Raw genomic sequence first — 16,907 nt, 5'->3', positions numbered from 1 at the left:
ACATATGTTTGTGTCATATGTCAAAAATGAGGGGCTTTAGACAAAACGGAGTAAGGAAGTGATTATCTACAACCTTTATCTGAAAGCTTTTTGTCTAAAATAAATTATAAACCAAATATCTAGTAAGCTAACCAAATCAAATATCTAGTAAGCCTGCAACCTAACCAAATATCTAGTAAGCCATAATTTTTTTCAAAAATCCGAAAGGCGCATATTTATGATTATGACCCCACAAAACTGCAATTATTTTTTATTATTAATGTTGGCTTATCGTTTTTTATTAATATTTCTTTTATGTAATTTGTATTCTTGTTTAGTAAATTATTGTCTGAATATATTATTTTTCTCATATAAACGTTTAATAACACTTTTTTACACTTATCATTATCTCTAAAACGATATGGAAATTTGGAAAAGTATAAACGGGATTAACCATTTTGGAACAAGCAAAAAATTTTATGAAGAATGCATTTTTCTCAAAATGCTAATAATAAAGTTTTTTCTCTTCTAAAGACAATCCAGGGACATACTGTATAGAACTATCAATCATCTTGGGTTTACCTCATAAGATAATTAAGATTACTAAATATCAACAGAACTGTATTTATTTTTGCCAATTATTTTTGTAGTCCCTAAGAAGGATTCTGAAGGATTCACTATTTTTAAGCTATGCAATTTAACTAGCTAAATTCGCTGTATTTTCACTAACACTAATATTAAACATTAAACAGTTAAGTCGTGGCATAGCATTCCCTTGAATAAATAAAAACCGATAAGATTTACGACAAGACAAAAATATTACTGTTATGCTTAAAGGATATTTACGACTGGAAAATACTGACTATAAACCTATTTATTGCATGGCAATTTCGAAAAATTATAGTGGAGAAAATTAAAAATAATAAAAAATATTTTTATAGACGATTATTTTGCTAAATAAACCCGACTCAACCCATTAATTCTGTAGTAAGCCCTAAAATTAATCGTTAATTAACAATTAAGTTACATTGTTTCGAAAATACAGGCAATTAAATTAATTACTCTAAAAACGCGTCTCTTAGAAATTTAAAGGATCTACTGTAATCCGGGATGGATTTAAATTATCCAGGCAGCTTTTTCAATCGGATCCTAAGGGATTTGCAAAGTTAATCAAAGGAAAATATGCCACTTATAGAAGAGTGGTAGTTTTCAATTCATTTTATAATACCTTGGTTTTTGCAAGAGAAACACAGAAAAATATAAAATCAATTAGAAAAAAACTGAGGCATATTAATATTAGATAAATAGATTGTACAGAGTACAGATTACTACTTTACAGTTGTATACTAACTGTACAGATTTGTTTTAGACGCCTTGATTTCAGAAATAAAGAGCGAATTTCAAAATGTTGGGACACAATAGATCCATAATTTTCAAAATACGACTCTAACTTATGTTTTAAATGGGGTATATTCTATTTTTATTGTTATAATATTTCTAAAAATATAAATATAATAAAACGTATTATTTTTAACGTTTTAAAAGAGGCAGCCAGTTGGAATAGTTTTACAAAAATAACTGTATTTTATATTATAAAAATACTATATTTATAAAGAATTATTAATTAAAAATACGAGCTTCTCTAAAGGCTATATTTACATTTCTTGTAACAAGTAGATAATTAAATTTTTTCAAGCTTCCTAAAAATGATCAAAGTTTTTAATGTTTGCAATATACAGGGTGGTCCGAACTGTATTCCGGAAACTTCGGCAGTAATTCTGCAGATAAAAACAAGTAAAAAAGTTTGTATAAAAGTATGCTCCAAAATGCTTAGCTTCGGAGATGTAGACAGGGTGTAGAAGTCTCATTTTTATTTAGTTTTTTTCTAAATAATTTTTAAAGTAATGTCAATCTTTAGATGAAAATTGGTGTCTGGGAGTTTTTTGACATGAGAAATTTGATTTTGCTGGCAATATGACTCCTATTTGTAGGGGGCACCACCTACATGTATTTTAACTGTTTTGAAGAGTAATAACTTTTCGTCCGTTCCTGTATAAAACTACTGGGATATAAAAATATAAAGTTCCGTGATTTCTACGTAAAAAATGTCTCTTGGTAAAAATCGCTACGAGCAACCGTTCTCAAGACAGTTAGAATGGAAATAATCAATACATGTTATTATTGACAAAAAATATTGAGTGGATAGTTATTTTTGACTGAAATGATAAATTTTATTTTTATACTAGGTACTACGTCAAAAATATATTAAAAATATTTAATAAACCTTCTTTATAGTTACTATTGAGTGATTTGAAAAAAAATGGTTTATGAGAAACTTAAGAGAGGTATTAAATGGTTTTATGTCTCAGACAGATACAAAAGATATTTACTGGAAGCAGAATGATGAAAGAAATTGGACATAAAACTTATTGATTAACAATTAACGTTGAAGGAACCTATTATTTTTCAATATTAAAGGTTTTTTGTCCATAAAACTTTTATAGAAATATTGAAAAGCCATGCGTTTTCATTAGGAGATTAAAGAGTTTAATTTTTGAAGCCTGTGGCACACATTATGAGGCTCAAAGTGCTCATAAAACGATACGAAATAATTTTTTTTGAAGAAATAGCTAAAATTAAATTACCCTCAACGTTATTATAAATTAATGCCTAAGAGTACTATAAAAACTAGGTTTCTAAATATGGCACGAGAGAGCCAAGGAACAATCATGTTCATACAAAACCGACTAGTAGACGAACTACAATCGGATGAGATTCTGGGAATGGTCTCGGATCTCACACCACCAATCCAACTCTTGACGCGCACCTACAACGTCCTGTTTCCGAATAGGGACGAATGGGATAAGCCGAGAAACGGCTTATTACTTGCGGAAATGTGTTGGTACACGGACAGCAGTCCAAAGACTGAGATCTACCACAGTCTTGGAAAACACACCACTATTTTCCAAGCTGAGCTATATGCGATTGAAACCTGTGTGCAACTGCTGGTAGAACAGCAATACACCGGGAAAATAATAAGCATATTTTCGGATAGTCAAGCCGCGTTGAAAGCACTTGAGGCAACGAAAAGTACGTCCAGGACGATTCTTCATTGTAAGAAATTACTCAATATATTAAGAGATGGAAACAAAGTCTCGCTAATATGGATACCGGGACATGTCGGCCTAGAGGGAAATGAACGTGCTGATTCCCTCGCCAAAACTGGTGCAGGCCCGCCATTCGTGGGCCCAGAACCGACACTTAGCGTACCAAAAAATCTCGCAAGAGACAGGCTCTGTGAATGGGTTAGGGGTGTGACGTTTCGGGACTGGTATGACAGTCCCGGAATGGAATATGCCAAGACAATCCTAGCAGGTCCATCCAAACGTAGAACAGATGAACTCCTAAAGGCTGGTAGGAACGGAGCGCGTACGCTTACTGCAGTATACACGGGCCACTGCCGGCTGAGATCACACCTACAGAGGATGGGACTGGTGAATGCCGACTCTGTATGGAAGATGACGAAACAATGAAGGCACGTATGTGTACCTGCCCGCTGGGCAGGACCAGGTTTGGAGTGTTTGGCAAACGCACGCTAGACCTATCAGACCTAGAAGACATATTACCCTCGGACATAACGGCCTATGTTAAAAGGCTGGGTCTTGAGGGCGAACTTTAATGCTCTTTTTCTATTAAAGAGCTTGTAGAAACTGAGCCACAATAGGCCCTCGCGGCCTCAGTGGAGGGTCCCACCTGGAACTCACTCTTAGTAAAATACAAATACAATACTATAAAAACCCTTATGAATCAAAAAAAAAAAATATTGTGTATAGATACAAGGATAACACCATCTTACAGCACAAAGTCCAGTAAATGAAGGTTGAAATGACGGCTTAATTCTTCGACAAAAAAAATTGTAACACCACAAGTTTTGGCCGAAAAAATGGCCCCAAATGGCCGAAAAATCAGTTTTTCGCAAATATCTGCCAAAATATGCAATTTACAAAATTTCGGGCAAATATTCCTTGGCCCAAAAATTTTCAGATTTTTAAAAACTTCTTCATATTTTCACGAACAATAGCTTATTTATCAAGATTTTTTTAACAGTTGTTCTTTGAGTCTCTTTAAACAACTCAGAAAGTTTGTAGTATTTGTTTAATCATATTTTAATAGAAAACAACTATTCATGAGTGGCTTTTTCCTCTTTTGGGGGATTTCCGGAAAGTGTCGTAAACAAAAAAAATGCATAATTAAGGATAGTCGAATTGGTTTCTTTTTACGAACAACTTTACGAAAAAAACTGTCAGGATCATTTTATTACCTAAGTAGCCAATCTTCCATTTGGCGATCTTGAAAATCATCTACACCCGTTTTCCTTGGACTTTTTACGAAAATTTGCTACATTTTAAATTGTCATCCCTGTAAAACTATAACCAATAACAAATTAACAAAACAAGTCTTTTTTCCAGATTGGTGTGTGGAAATCATGGCAGAAAGAAGGTCTGGACATCAAAGACATAGTCTGGCCCGGTAATAGTCACACCCCTCCTCAAGGTGTCCCTGAAAAATTCCACCTCAAAATCACATTCCTAGAGGAGCCGCCTTATATTAAGTTGGCACCGCCTGATCCAGTGACAGGGAAATGTTCTATGGACAGAGGAGTACTGTGCAGGGTTGCCAGCGATGAAGCCATAACAGAGTAAGTAGTAATACTCCTTAAGTAGTAGTCCTTCATGCCAGATGTCAGATTTTTTGCTGTTGTTAAAGTATCACAGCGCTTTCTTTTTTTTTATTTTGTCCATGAGGCCAAATACCGTGGATTATAGGCTAGTCACTGTTTTATATATTTTTTACTATATTGTAATTAATAATATTAGACAATGATTTAAACTAAATATTCTTGTATAACCTTAGAGGAATAGCCAATTTAATTTACCATTTGTGACTGTTTTCATATCAGTGTTCCATGTTTACTTATTTTTCTGAAGCCACCACAACGTTTCACCTTGATTGCCTCGTGCCATTTCACAAAATAGAACGATAAATATAAGCCCGTGATATAAAAATTAGTTCCCACGTTTCTGAAATTGATCGAGACGCGCCGTGATTTAATTAAACCATTTTAGAACAAACAAAAACTTCTACGAAAAATTCATTTTTCTCAAAAAATCTCCATAAGTTTTTCCTCTTGTAAAGGCAATCTGAGGACATACTGTATACTTAAAAGGCAGACGCTGCCATTCAGTATTATTAACTAAATAATAACAATTTTAACCCAATATTACTAGAAGTTTGAATTTTGTTTACTGAATGTAATAACCAGATTTCAGCGACATCCTGAATTGGTTTCAAGTTGGTTCATTTCAGCGAGACGTTCAAATACATCTGCCGCATTTAATTAATACATAGAGTATATATGTATAGAGTGCGAACTACATAGGCTAAATAGAATGAAGGGAAATTAGATCCAAAGGTAACATGTGTTTCTTTACACGTACAAACTAGCGAGTTGAATTAAATTAGAATTTTTAATCTTGTTTTGTTGGAGTTAAAATATAGTTGAGAATATTTTACAAAATTGTATACACTTTCATATAGAGAGAAGACCAGGCTACTAGTAACATAGCAAGTTGCCGGACGAATTTAAGTTTACCCGTTTTGCGTTCGCACTGGAGAGTCACTGCCGGCTAGTCGGCTGGTCAGGCAGTACGCAGTTGCACTTGTGCTTGGACGGGTCGGTCGTGACAGACTAGGAATATGACGCGAGGAGTGCCGTGTATTTATTATTTTCATTTTAAGTGTTTACCTTCACTTAAGGTAACATTTAAAATAAAAATACTTAAATATTTATTATTTGAGTGTGCTTCCTGTGCCAAAACTAAAAATAAATAAATTCTCTAAACCCAAAAAAACTATAATATTACTCTAAATAAAAAAAAGTTATAACAAGTGTTCAAAAAGACCACCTTCTTGTGCTAAACAGAAGCCTAGGCGGTCGTAAAATCCCCGTCTGACATTGGCTAACATATTAGGGCTAATAGTTTGGAAAGCCTTTAGTATTTTTACTTGAAGCTCATCCAGATTATTAGCCCTATTATGACCATACACTTTGGGTTTTACATAACCCCACAAAAAGAAATCATTGGGAGAAAGATCTGGTGATCTAGCGGGCCACAAAATAGTTCCATATCCACTAATTAAACGGTTGGGAAAAGTATTGTTCAAATATTCTTGAACAATACGGGCATTGTGGGCAGGGCAACCACCTCACCAATTTGACTACTTGAAAACGTGGGATTTTGATCCGCGGTAGCACAAATGAACACTTGTTTTAACTCCTGTTCTTCATTAATCAACACATCAGGCTTTTTGTGTTTTTGTGGGGACACGCACCCATGTGATTCAAAATTATTAATAACTCTTGATATAGTAGAATAGATGGAATTGGCCTGTTTACAAAAGTTTGTGGAAAATTTTTTTGTATATCCTGATAAGACCTATTTTGGAAATACCATTTTACAATTTGAATTTTCTCACGAACTTCATAAACATCCATTATTTTACTTAAAAAATAAATTTTACACGAGAACTGTCGCGAGAATCTACGTATTCGTTGTGGCTATTAAAACACGAATAAATAGAAACTCTGAAACATTCTTATCACATATCGACCTATTTTTAATTTATCGCATTTTTTTCGCCTGCTTTTTATCCGGTGGACGGGTATACGCTAATTCGTCCGGTTCTGCCTATGTTACCATAAAATAATAAATACAAGAAGAAGTGTCAAGTCAATGTTAAATTATGGAAACAGCGTGGCTGCCTGGGTAACTAATTTTCAGATATGGCGGCTGGGACATTTGACATGATTTGACATGACATAGACACTTCATTGACATGACAATTTCAATTTTATGAAATTTATTTCCGTTTCCGGTTTTAATGGCGGGCTGTTCAGGAGGTTTAAATGAGGGTTAATATACTTTTTACTTTTTCTATTAAAGAGCTATAAACCCATAAACTACTGTATCAATATCAAAATATTTAAATAACATCAGAGATGCTGTGTTAAAGTGAAATAGTAAAGTAACAATGCACTGACTTACAGAAACTTGAAGATAAATAAATGTTTTCACAGCTTCACGGGCGTAAAACTAACTGGAAGCAAGAAAAAGACAACAGGAATCCACGCAAAACCTGGAATCAAAAAAAATATGTAAAAAAACATAAATATAGGTACATAAGACTGTTGTGAATTAAATCAAACAGGACTTGAATGAAAATAAAATGAATAAAAAATATGATACATATACATCTAATACCTCATTTGTATTTTAAAAATAATCTACATACATAGCATTATTGCTATGAAAATACATAATAGGTACCTATGTGATATGTAATTACGCATTTCTGTTCATCTTGTAGATAATTAATGTAAGCTAATAATAGTTCAATAATCATAATTTACCTTGTGCAACTTGCTTTCAATTGCTCAAAATCACCGATCAGTCTTTAAAGTAGAGATACGGAAAAATCCTTGGTAAAGAATATCCCAAGATCCTTGGATCTAAAGTTAAAAAATATAAAACAGTTAATATATTACCTATTTTTACATATAATATGGCTCATACCTATTACACGCAGAAACGTCGATTTCATCATTTTCTTCATGTAATTAATACCATATATACTTTATTAAAGTGTTAACAAGGAACTTTATATCAAAAAACATCTTTGTACTTATAAATTTCAGCCGAAATATCATAAACAAACTTCCAATCAAATCTAAAACGGCAAAAAATAAAATGGCGCCCGACCTTGCCAGAGGCCTCGGAGTTGACACATGGCTGACACACAGACAAAAGAAGAGGACGCCGACGTGCATAAAAATGTTCCGTAACTGAAATTGGCAGAAATCATATAGAAATATTCAGATTTTTGTCTAGGACAGTCTAGAAGGCCATGCTTTCTGCCTGGGTAAGACCGCGCCAGAACTGTTTCCAATTTTCCGGTTTACTGTCACCCCCCTGTATGTTACTACTACGGTGGTCCGGTCTGTATATGCTTGCTTCATCCACGTTACCGTAGATGGAGCTGAAAGTTTTGGTAGGGTATATATAAACAAACAAAATACAAGAAGCTGAAAAAGGGGCCAAAAAACCCTACATATATGCTGCTTATTCTCTGCATTAAGTTCATCAGACTGAAGGGAACAGCGAACAGCCATTCGATGAACGGTTTCGGAGATTTATCTCCATCGTCAGGCCGACTTTGCTGTAACCTTCAATCTGACAAAACGAAAAGCAGAGAATAGCATTTGAGTACAAAACGTACTACTATGGATAGTGCTAGACGCTCTCTCCATCTAGCGGTAGCTGTGACAATCACAGATCGTACCGCCAAAATTAAAACCAGCGGCCTACTGGACAAACATGCTTGCTTCATCCACGTTACCGTAGATGGGGCTGAAAGTTTTGGTAGGGTATATATAAACAAACAAAATATAAGAAGCGGAAAAAGCGGCCAAAAAAACCTACATATATGCTTATTCTCTGCATTAAGTTCATCAGACTGAAGGGAACAGCCATTCGACGACCGGTTTCGGAGATTTATCTCCATCGTCAGGCCGACTTTGCTGTAACCCTCAATCGGACAAAACGAAAAGCAGAGAATAGCATTTGAGTACAAAACGTACTACTATGGATAGTGCTAGACGCTCTCTCCATCAAATATGTTTAAAATTGTTAATAGAAGATGGAATTTATTTTTTAGAGTATTTTGTTAATTAAAACTGAAAATAAAAAGACACATGGTGTATTTTAGTAATATAATTAAACATAATCAGGGATTTCTACGCTGTAAACTTAATTACTTCGTTCAAACGCTTAAAAGTAAGCTTCTAGCGTCAACGCTTTAGGCTGAAACAAACTACGGAGTGTAAAGACCAACATAGACGTCATTCTTTGTTGCCAGTGTTAGTTCGAGGTTGTAAAATTCTTCGAGTCAGCCCACAGGCAGTGTGAGACTGAAAATAGTTCATCTGGCCTATATTAAAAAATTCTTGTCTCTAGTGTTTACTTTTTGATTATTCGACTGATCTTTTCTGACGTTTCTTATTCGTATGGAATATATATGTTTTTCATTTATTTTCCCTTTTATGTTTGGGTGCTGTGTTTCTTCTTATTGAATAAAGAAAATTTTATCTACGTGGAGAAAACTGAGAGAAAAAAAATCAACGTATAGGATGACCTTTAAGTAAAAAAATCTGCTAAAAGCTCGAAAAACCGTGGACATGGAAAATATTATATAAATATGTAAAAGTTGATGTTAAAAGAGAACATACACGGCTTTGTACTATAAATAACTCTTTTAATAATTTCTGAAAAATGTATGTTTTTTGACAAGACTCGAGTATTTTACTGTCTGTGAAATTTTTTAGGTCGTTTTGCTTTTATAAAAATACGAAATATAAAAAGAATTTTTTGTTCAGTTTCATACCGTATCGTTTTTTTCTATGTAAAATTCTTTCTTGTTTGTTCCAAAAAAAAATATGTTTATAATTTACTCTTAAAAAACACTTTTATCAAAATGAGTTACTTTTATATCATGCTTTCTGTTTTTGATATCTCGTTAATCTAAAAAATTATCATCTAAAGAATGGATTTAATCAAAAAATTGCTATAAAATCATACAGTATGATAAAAAAAAACGGCATCAGCGATGGCTATGAAATAGAGATCGCTGTCATTTTAAATGTAAAATTATAAGGGAAATGTCATCGATGTTCATTTCCAAGCCAACTGGACGCAATTTGAAGACTGCAATTTATTTTTTGGTCGTGTCAGATTTTTCTCTGACTATTCATATTTGTCCCTATTGAATTGACTTTTGTATCGACTAACAATGTGTGTATATTTTTAATTAACACACTAACGAACATTTTTGTAAAAAATAGAATACCTAAATATTTTTCCGTGTGTGATATTTTTTGTTGTCAACATTTTATGCCATTTTATAAACAATGAACAACAGAAACCAGTATTACCGTAATATAATGTTTAGTTTTTTATATTATTATTATTATTTCTATTATTTTTAAGTAAACATCATACATATCTCGTGTTTCCTCAAGTGTAAACATATTGTTGGCTGTTAATACAATTTACACTATCTATTATAAATGTTTGTGTCCAGATTTGACACTTAATAGTGTAAACAAAAATTAACTTGCTGTCAAATAAAGTGTCAATGGAATTTCCAAGGCAGACTTGATCTTTTGTATAGATTATTTTTTGCTCTATCTAATAGTATAAAAATTCAAAATGGCGGCCATAAGAAAACAAAAACTTGGCTGTTGTTGTGCGAAATCTAGAAGGCTTAGAAATTTTCTGACAACGGCATTTAACTGGCCGAGGTTAAAAATATAAAACTACCAACTTACGTTCCAATAGATACAATAGTTCTGCAGATATTGTCATTTATAATAAACGAATTATTTTCATTTTTTTGACATAAATCCCAAACTAATCAAGATACCGGGAGTTTCTTCATAGGTGTTTGTCAAACTTCTAACCGAATTCCTATCTCTCGTAGTTTCTGAGATGCCAATGTTGAGCATCGAAATTGTCACCACCCTGTATATCCTAATTATTATTTTTGAATTTAAAATGTAATTTATGCTTATCAATCGAAGTAGATTCCTCTACAATACTCCGCTTATAGAACACAAGTTTTATTACGTGTTTCTAGAACTACTGGTAAATGCCTATCGATGTCCACTCATATAGTTTCTAGTTAACCAATATCGGACACTCCAGTATAAGCCATTTTACCCATACCTTTGTCCATTTTCAGCATCAGTGAATTTTAATTAGGTTACCGTATTGTAGGTACCTCTCTCGCAAACAGGCTACAGGAATTTCAATTTATTTAGTTCTAGTTGCAAATCAAATAAAAATATTGTTTGTAGTTCTGTAAACTGAAAAATAAACAATGAGAATTCTTAAAATTGTTCTACGAAAAATGTTTATTTAGAATATAATCTACATAAAGATTTATAAAGAAAGGTAAATCACATCCAAAAGAATTATGTCTACATTTTTTCCTAACTATAAAAGAATGTATTTATAGTTATTTTTTATACAAGACGATAAAATGATATTTTATCGTCGTGTATAAAACAATATTTTTTGCATAGCGAGTTACGTTTTAAAAAATCTTCAGAAATTATTATTTCAAGGAATTTATTACGAGTAGAAAAAATATTGTGCTGGGTTGGCGTTGGTTTCTATGTAATTTGACAAATAAACAAAGCTGTCTCTTTAGTTGTCAGTTTTGAGTCAATATTTTTTAATTCTCTTTCGTGTCGATTGCTGATTTAATTGGACACAGAAATGGATCAAAACGAAATAAGTAAATTACCAATAAATGTTCAGGCTGAGGCGACAAACGCCATATCCAAACCACTTCCATTTAAATCCCGAATAACTTATGAAAAGGAATACAAAAATTTTCAAAAATGGAAGCAATTAAAAAACGTGCGAGAAGGAATAAAGTTTTAACATATACTCGCTATCAAAGTATCATTTAATCTACACTTGCGGCTAAAGTACTATTTTATCTACTATTTTTGGTAGATATAAGGCAATTTTAACAGTTACTATGGAAAAAATATTATTTCTACGCTTACTCTAACACTGATTTTATCATATTATACACATATAACCAATTTATCATTAGGTATGTATTTTTGAGTAAAATTTTACATTATTCAACAGATATTCAACAAGCAACTGTTGAATTAAATCAGACAGATATTCTCGATTTAACAACCTTGCCAATACGACATTTTCACCGTACAAATTAGGTCCCAAATGGGGCGTGAATTACGAACACAGATTCGAAGCCAGCGTTAAACGGAAGATCGTCATATGGTTCGTTTAATATTGCCTTAATTTGACGCTTAAAATGAGGAAAGGGTGTTGTGTTTCGACCACAAGTCAATGCTTTTACAAATAATTATCTATAGTAGGTACATTATTTGTGTAAAAGTATTAGGGTTAATATATTCAAGAATCTATTTTTTTGCTTATTGGCAAAATAACACAATTCTCCACTATCGATATCTTTTAGTTATCAATATATCGATAAATATCAAATATTATATCGACAATTAGAAATTTACTTGATGAAACGATAACTATCGATATATAGATGTATAGACAATTATGAAGTTACTTTGTTATTATATCGGTAATTATCCATAGTTATCGATATTTTGAAAAAGTTCATCCCTAATCATAAATAAAATAAAAACTGAAAATATAATTTACCTTATTTTATAAAACAATTTTGAAATGTTCAAACTTATATCCTACTTATTTTTACTTGACTTGTCCTACTTATTTTTATATTAAGAAAAAATATTATCGATACGTATCAACATTTACAAAATATCGATATTTTAGTATATCAGATATATTCGGATTTCTCTACATCCATAAAACTAATAGCTATAACGATCAGCTAATTCAAGAGTAATTTTTAAATCCATTTTTTTTCTGTTAAACGTAATATATAAACCCTATAAAAAAGAAAAAGGACGTGTCATCTGAGAAACTCCATTAACAAGACTTAGCAACGACAGGTGATTGACAAATGGTCGAATACACTTTATTATATCGCATTGTTTGCTCAATAAAAAGACGAAAGCGAGTTAAAACCGAACGGCTCAATAACAATGATGCTGGTAAGGAGTCTCTAAAGACTGCCTTTTCATTTAATGTGTTTTTGACAGTAATGCTGTCAAATTAATCGATATATTTTTATTTAGAGTAAGAAAAATTACGGCTATATATCGATATGTATAAATCGATATTTGCATATTGAGATGTAACAGCTATTTATCGATATCGATATTTAATGTATCAATATCGATATTTAATGTATCGATATCAATATTTAATGTATCGATATCGATATTTAATATATCGATATATCGATATTTAATATATCGATAGTTGTGTAAATTTCTATTTAAAAGTGGGCAGAATAATAGACTTTATTATATGATATTGTTTGTTCGATAAAAATGACTATAATATAGAATACCCCAATCAATTACGTCTTTATTTCGAGTGTTTATTAGTGATGTTTGATTGATTTCTTATCCAATTAATTAAAAAGCTCGATATATAATCATTCTTTCGCCTATATAATTATAAAAAATCGATATTTAGATATTGATATCAAACATGTATTCATAAATATCGATATTTAATATAACAATAGTTTTGTACATCTCTATTTTTAAGATGGCAGAATTTATTATAACACGTTATTTATTCACCTTAAAATAACGAAATTGAGTTAAAAATACATTTATCGTTTACAGTGAGATGATAAGAAATTTCTTAAGCAGTGGATTCTTTACTTTGTATTTTATTTAATGTATTTTTGACAGATTTTTTGTCAAATTAATTAAAAAGATCCAGGCATTGTTATTACGCCTACAAAACTGTTGCAAATTTATATTTATAAAACACATTTAATATCAATATAAAAATTTATTTATCGATATCGATATCTAATACTTCGATATTTGTGTACATTTCTATTATTAAGAAGTATTGCCTATTATTGAATATTGACTATAATTATATAACATATCGATAATTTGATATCGATACTGAACATTTACATCGATATCGATATTTAATATATCAATACTTTTGTACAGCCCTATTTTCAAGTTGACAAGCCGCACTTTATTATAGCATGATGTTTGTTCGTTAAAAAGAAGAAAGTGAGTTAAAGACGAACGCCTCGATAACAATAGGGATGGTGAGGAGCTCCCAAAGAAAACGCCTCTCTTTATTTCGCGCGTCATTTAATGTATTTTTGGCGGCAGCGTTGCCAAATTAATTAAATGGGACCCAGTTTCAGTTTCCTGCTTTTAATTATCGACTGGCGTGAGATAACAATGGCGTTGTTCAATTCCGAGGTATATTTAAATAATTATAGAGCTTACTTTCTGGGAATTGGCTCCTTTTTTGTACTGTATTTTTAGTTTAATGTATTTTTGGGTTTTAATTGTAAAAAATTTGCATGAAAAAAACCTCTTCTTTAATTTATTCAAGTCTACTTCTATTTTAAAAAAATTGCTAAATGATTTTTAGAAAATTAATTACAAAATTCAACATTTTATATTTTAGAGAGTTGGCGTAGAATTTTGAACACTCGGTATGATTTAAGATTACGAAATTTACGGCAAAGTACAGTTGTACAAATATAGGAAGAGACTTAGGGATAGCACCGGTCGCGTGTTATTTTATATTTCTCACGTCTCTAGCTATACTTGTTAATTTGTAAGTATAGATTTCAGGACACTTCTTCTATTTTTAATACGATGTACTTAAACAGCCGTTAAACGGTAGCCTACTAAAATGCCGTTAATAGATATTGTGACGTCGTTCATGTCGGCGGAAAGTAATGCCTAGCTATAAGCATTTTGCAAGAGCATCTGTGGCTCCGTGGCTGAGGCTATCCCTTCGTGAGCGAACGGTCCGTGGTTCAAATCTGACGCCGACCAAGACCTTTTTATATTTTTTTTGCATATAGCGTGATTTTATTGCATTGGTTTCACTCTTTTTGGTTGGATTGGTTTAGTTATTTGGCGGGTCGGTTAGCGTGGTTATTTGGAGGGTGTTAATTCATTGGTTAGTTGGTTATTTGGTGGGGTTCGTTGGTTTTTACTAATTTATATTTATTTTTTATATTTCTTTATCAGTGTCGAGGTTAGTTTGCGTTGGTTAAGTTGGTTATTTGGTGGGGTGGATAGCGTTGGTTAGTCCTTATAAAATTCCTATATTTCATAAAGCCGTCAAGTGCGTCACATCAACGACGTCATACCTATTAACGGCATTTTAGTAAGCTACCGTTTAACGGCAGTTTAAGTACAGCCTTTTTAATAATTAGTATGAAAATTTTGAAATACTTTAAATACAAAAAATGTTAATTTTTTAATTCTCTATCTATTGAAAAAATAATATACCTACCAATTAAAAAACAAAGAAAATGTCTTTCATATTTTAGAAAGTTTGGCGTAGAATTTTGAACATCCTGTATGATTTACGATTACCATATTTATAGCAAAGTAAGTACAGACCATCTAAAGTAAATACCTGTTATAGTTTTGTTTTTCAGGACAGTTCTTGTATTTTTTATATTTTTTTAAGAAGGGCTGAAAAATATATATTTTTTCTTTAATTATTAATATCTCTAAAACTATCGAAATATATTTACTCATATCTTAGGATTATTTAAAGTGATGTGAAAGGAAGCCAAAAATGCAATAATAAACAGGGTGTTCCATTTAAAAAAAAACCGCCCCAATCCACTCACACTTTTTTGCGCTACTCTGTAGAAGTTACAATATTTTCTGAAATACATCCTAGCACATACTTTTTACTTAAACAAAATTTGCAAGTTTTTTATTCTAGGAGATACAGATGCTCGACGAACTGTTGCCGGACGTTGTATAAAATATGCATTTTACTGATATTTATATTAAAAATAAATTGACTGGAATAATCAAACCCTTTAATAATACCTTCAAAACATTCTTATTCGTAATTACATATTTATTTTTTGAAAACACTGTGAACGAAAAGCTGCCTCTCAAATGTAAAGTCTATTAAAACTTCTCTGAGACATACATTTCTTGGACAGACCGAACAAACTAAGATATAGCGAAAGTTTCGCATTGTTACAGCCATTTCTGTCTTCAACTTCTCTAATTTCCGACGCTTCCCTTCAACAAAGAACGATTTTTATTGCATTAGTCTAATTCTGCACCAGGGCCTGATCAAAATTGGTTAATTTTGAAAGTCGTACAAGTCTGTTATTATTCTCTCGCCCCAGTTTAACCTTGTTATTATTTTCTTTCATACCATAATTTACTCCTAACACTGTATTTTTTGGTTAAAATACGAGTAATTAAGAAATATTGTATTGTAGTGTATAAATATACTAAGGGCTGGTAAAGGTTAGTGTTGGGTCGAGATTTCCGTATGTAAGAAGAGTTACAATGCGTTTATAATGTACTGAACAAAGAGAGGAACAGTAAATACGTTGCCAAACGTATGAAATAAACCGAAAAACTGTGCACATCGCTAAGAGACGTGGAAGGGGATATAGCAGATTTGTCGCAGTTGACCGGTCGACCCAATCAATACCTCTGTCAGTACTTAAAGTTCTAGGGAAAGGTGTACGTCATGCGTTCAGCTTCACGATTTAATTACGTCTTGTAATACTTAATTTGTTTATTTATTAACGAATCGTTGTAACTTTCCCTATAGCTTGAATTTTTTTAAGTGCAAGCTAGAAACACTTGCATTTTTAGTAAAAATAAGTGGAATTGAATGGATGTTCGATAGTGGTCGCGCTCTGAATTCAAAAATCGATATCTCGAAATCTATTAGAAATAATAGATTGTAGTTTTTTCAAGAACTTTGATAATATTTCTGCTGTATTTTCTCTGTAGACAGTATGTGAAAATCTTTATCAATAAAAAAATTACACGATTGCTGAAAATTGCTATGCTCTAAAAGTAAATGGATGGATTGTTTACAATTTTTGAATGGAAAAAACAACTTTATCGATTTTTTTTTATGTAAACATATTGTAAAATATCTTGAAAATAAAAAAAAAGTTTCAATATCTAAAGTGGTTCTTGAGTTATGGCCTGTTATGTGTTATAAAGTCGAGTTGACACCCTAACGATATCCTTATAATTCCATTTCAGATGCTCAGAAACCTGCCTAATGATTTTATCTAGTTATCTCTTGGAAAAAAAGTCTTTTAAAAATAAGCGGTTTGCGATCCTGATTTTACTTTACTTGATAGGGAAAGGCGTATCGGCAACG

General features: G+C 31.9%; 1 protein-coding gene across 1 annotated transcript in view; it reads left to right on the top strand.

Moving 5' to 3' along the window:
- The window catches only part of LOC115889906 (glutamate receptor ionotropic, NMDA 2B), a 285,735-nt gene that overhangs the window by 123,125 nt on the left and 145,703 nt on the right, over window positions 1-16,907 (top strand). Inside the window, exon 7 of the mRNA XM_030909998.1 lies at window positions 4,449-4,678. Coding sequence (XP_030765858.1) covers window positions 4,449-4,678 — 230 coding nt within the window. The remainder of the gene's footprint in view (window positions 1-4,448; window positions 4,679-16,907) is intronic.

This window comes from Sitophilus oryzae, unplaced genomic scaffold, assembly GCF_002938485.1.
Source record: "Sitophilus oryzae breed Bouriz unplaced genomic scaffold, Soryzae_2.0 scaffold_857_pilon_pilon, whole genome shotgun sequence".
Classification (NCBI taxonomy): Eukaryota; Metazoa; Arthropoda; class Insecta; order Coleoptera; family Curculionidae; genus Sitophilus; species Sitophilus oryzae.
This window is presented reverse-complemented; position numbering and strand designations above follow the sequence as displayed.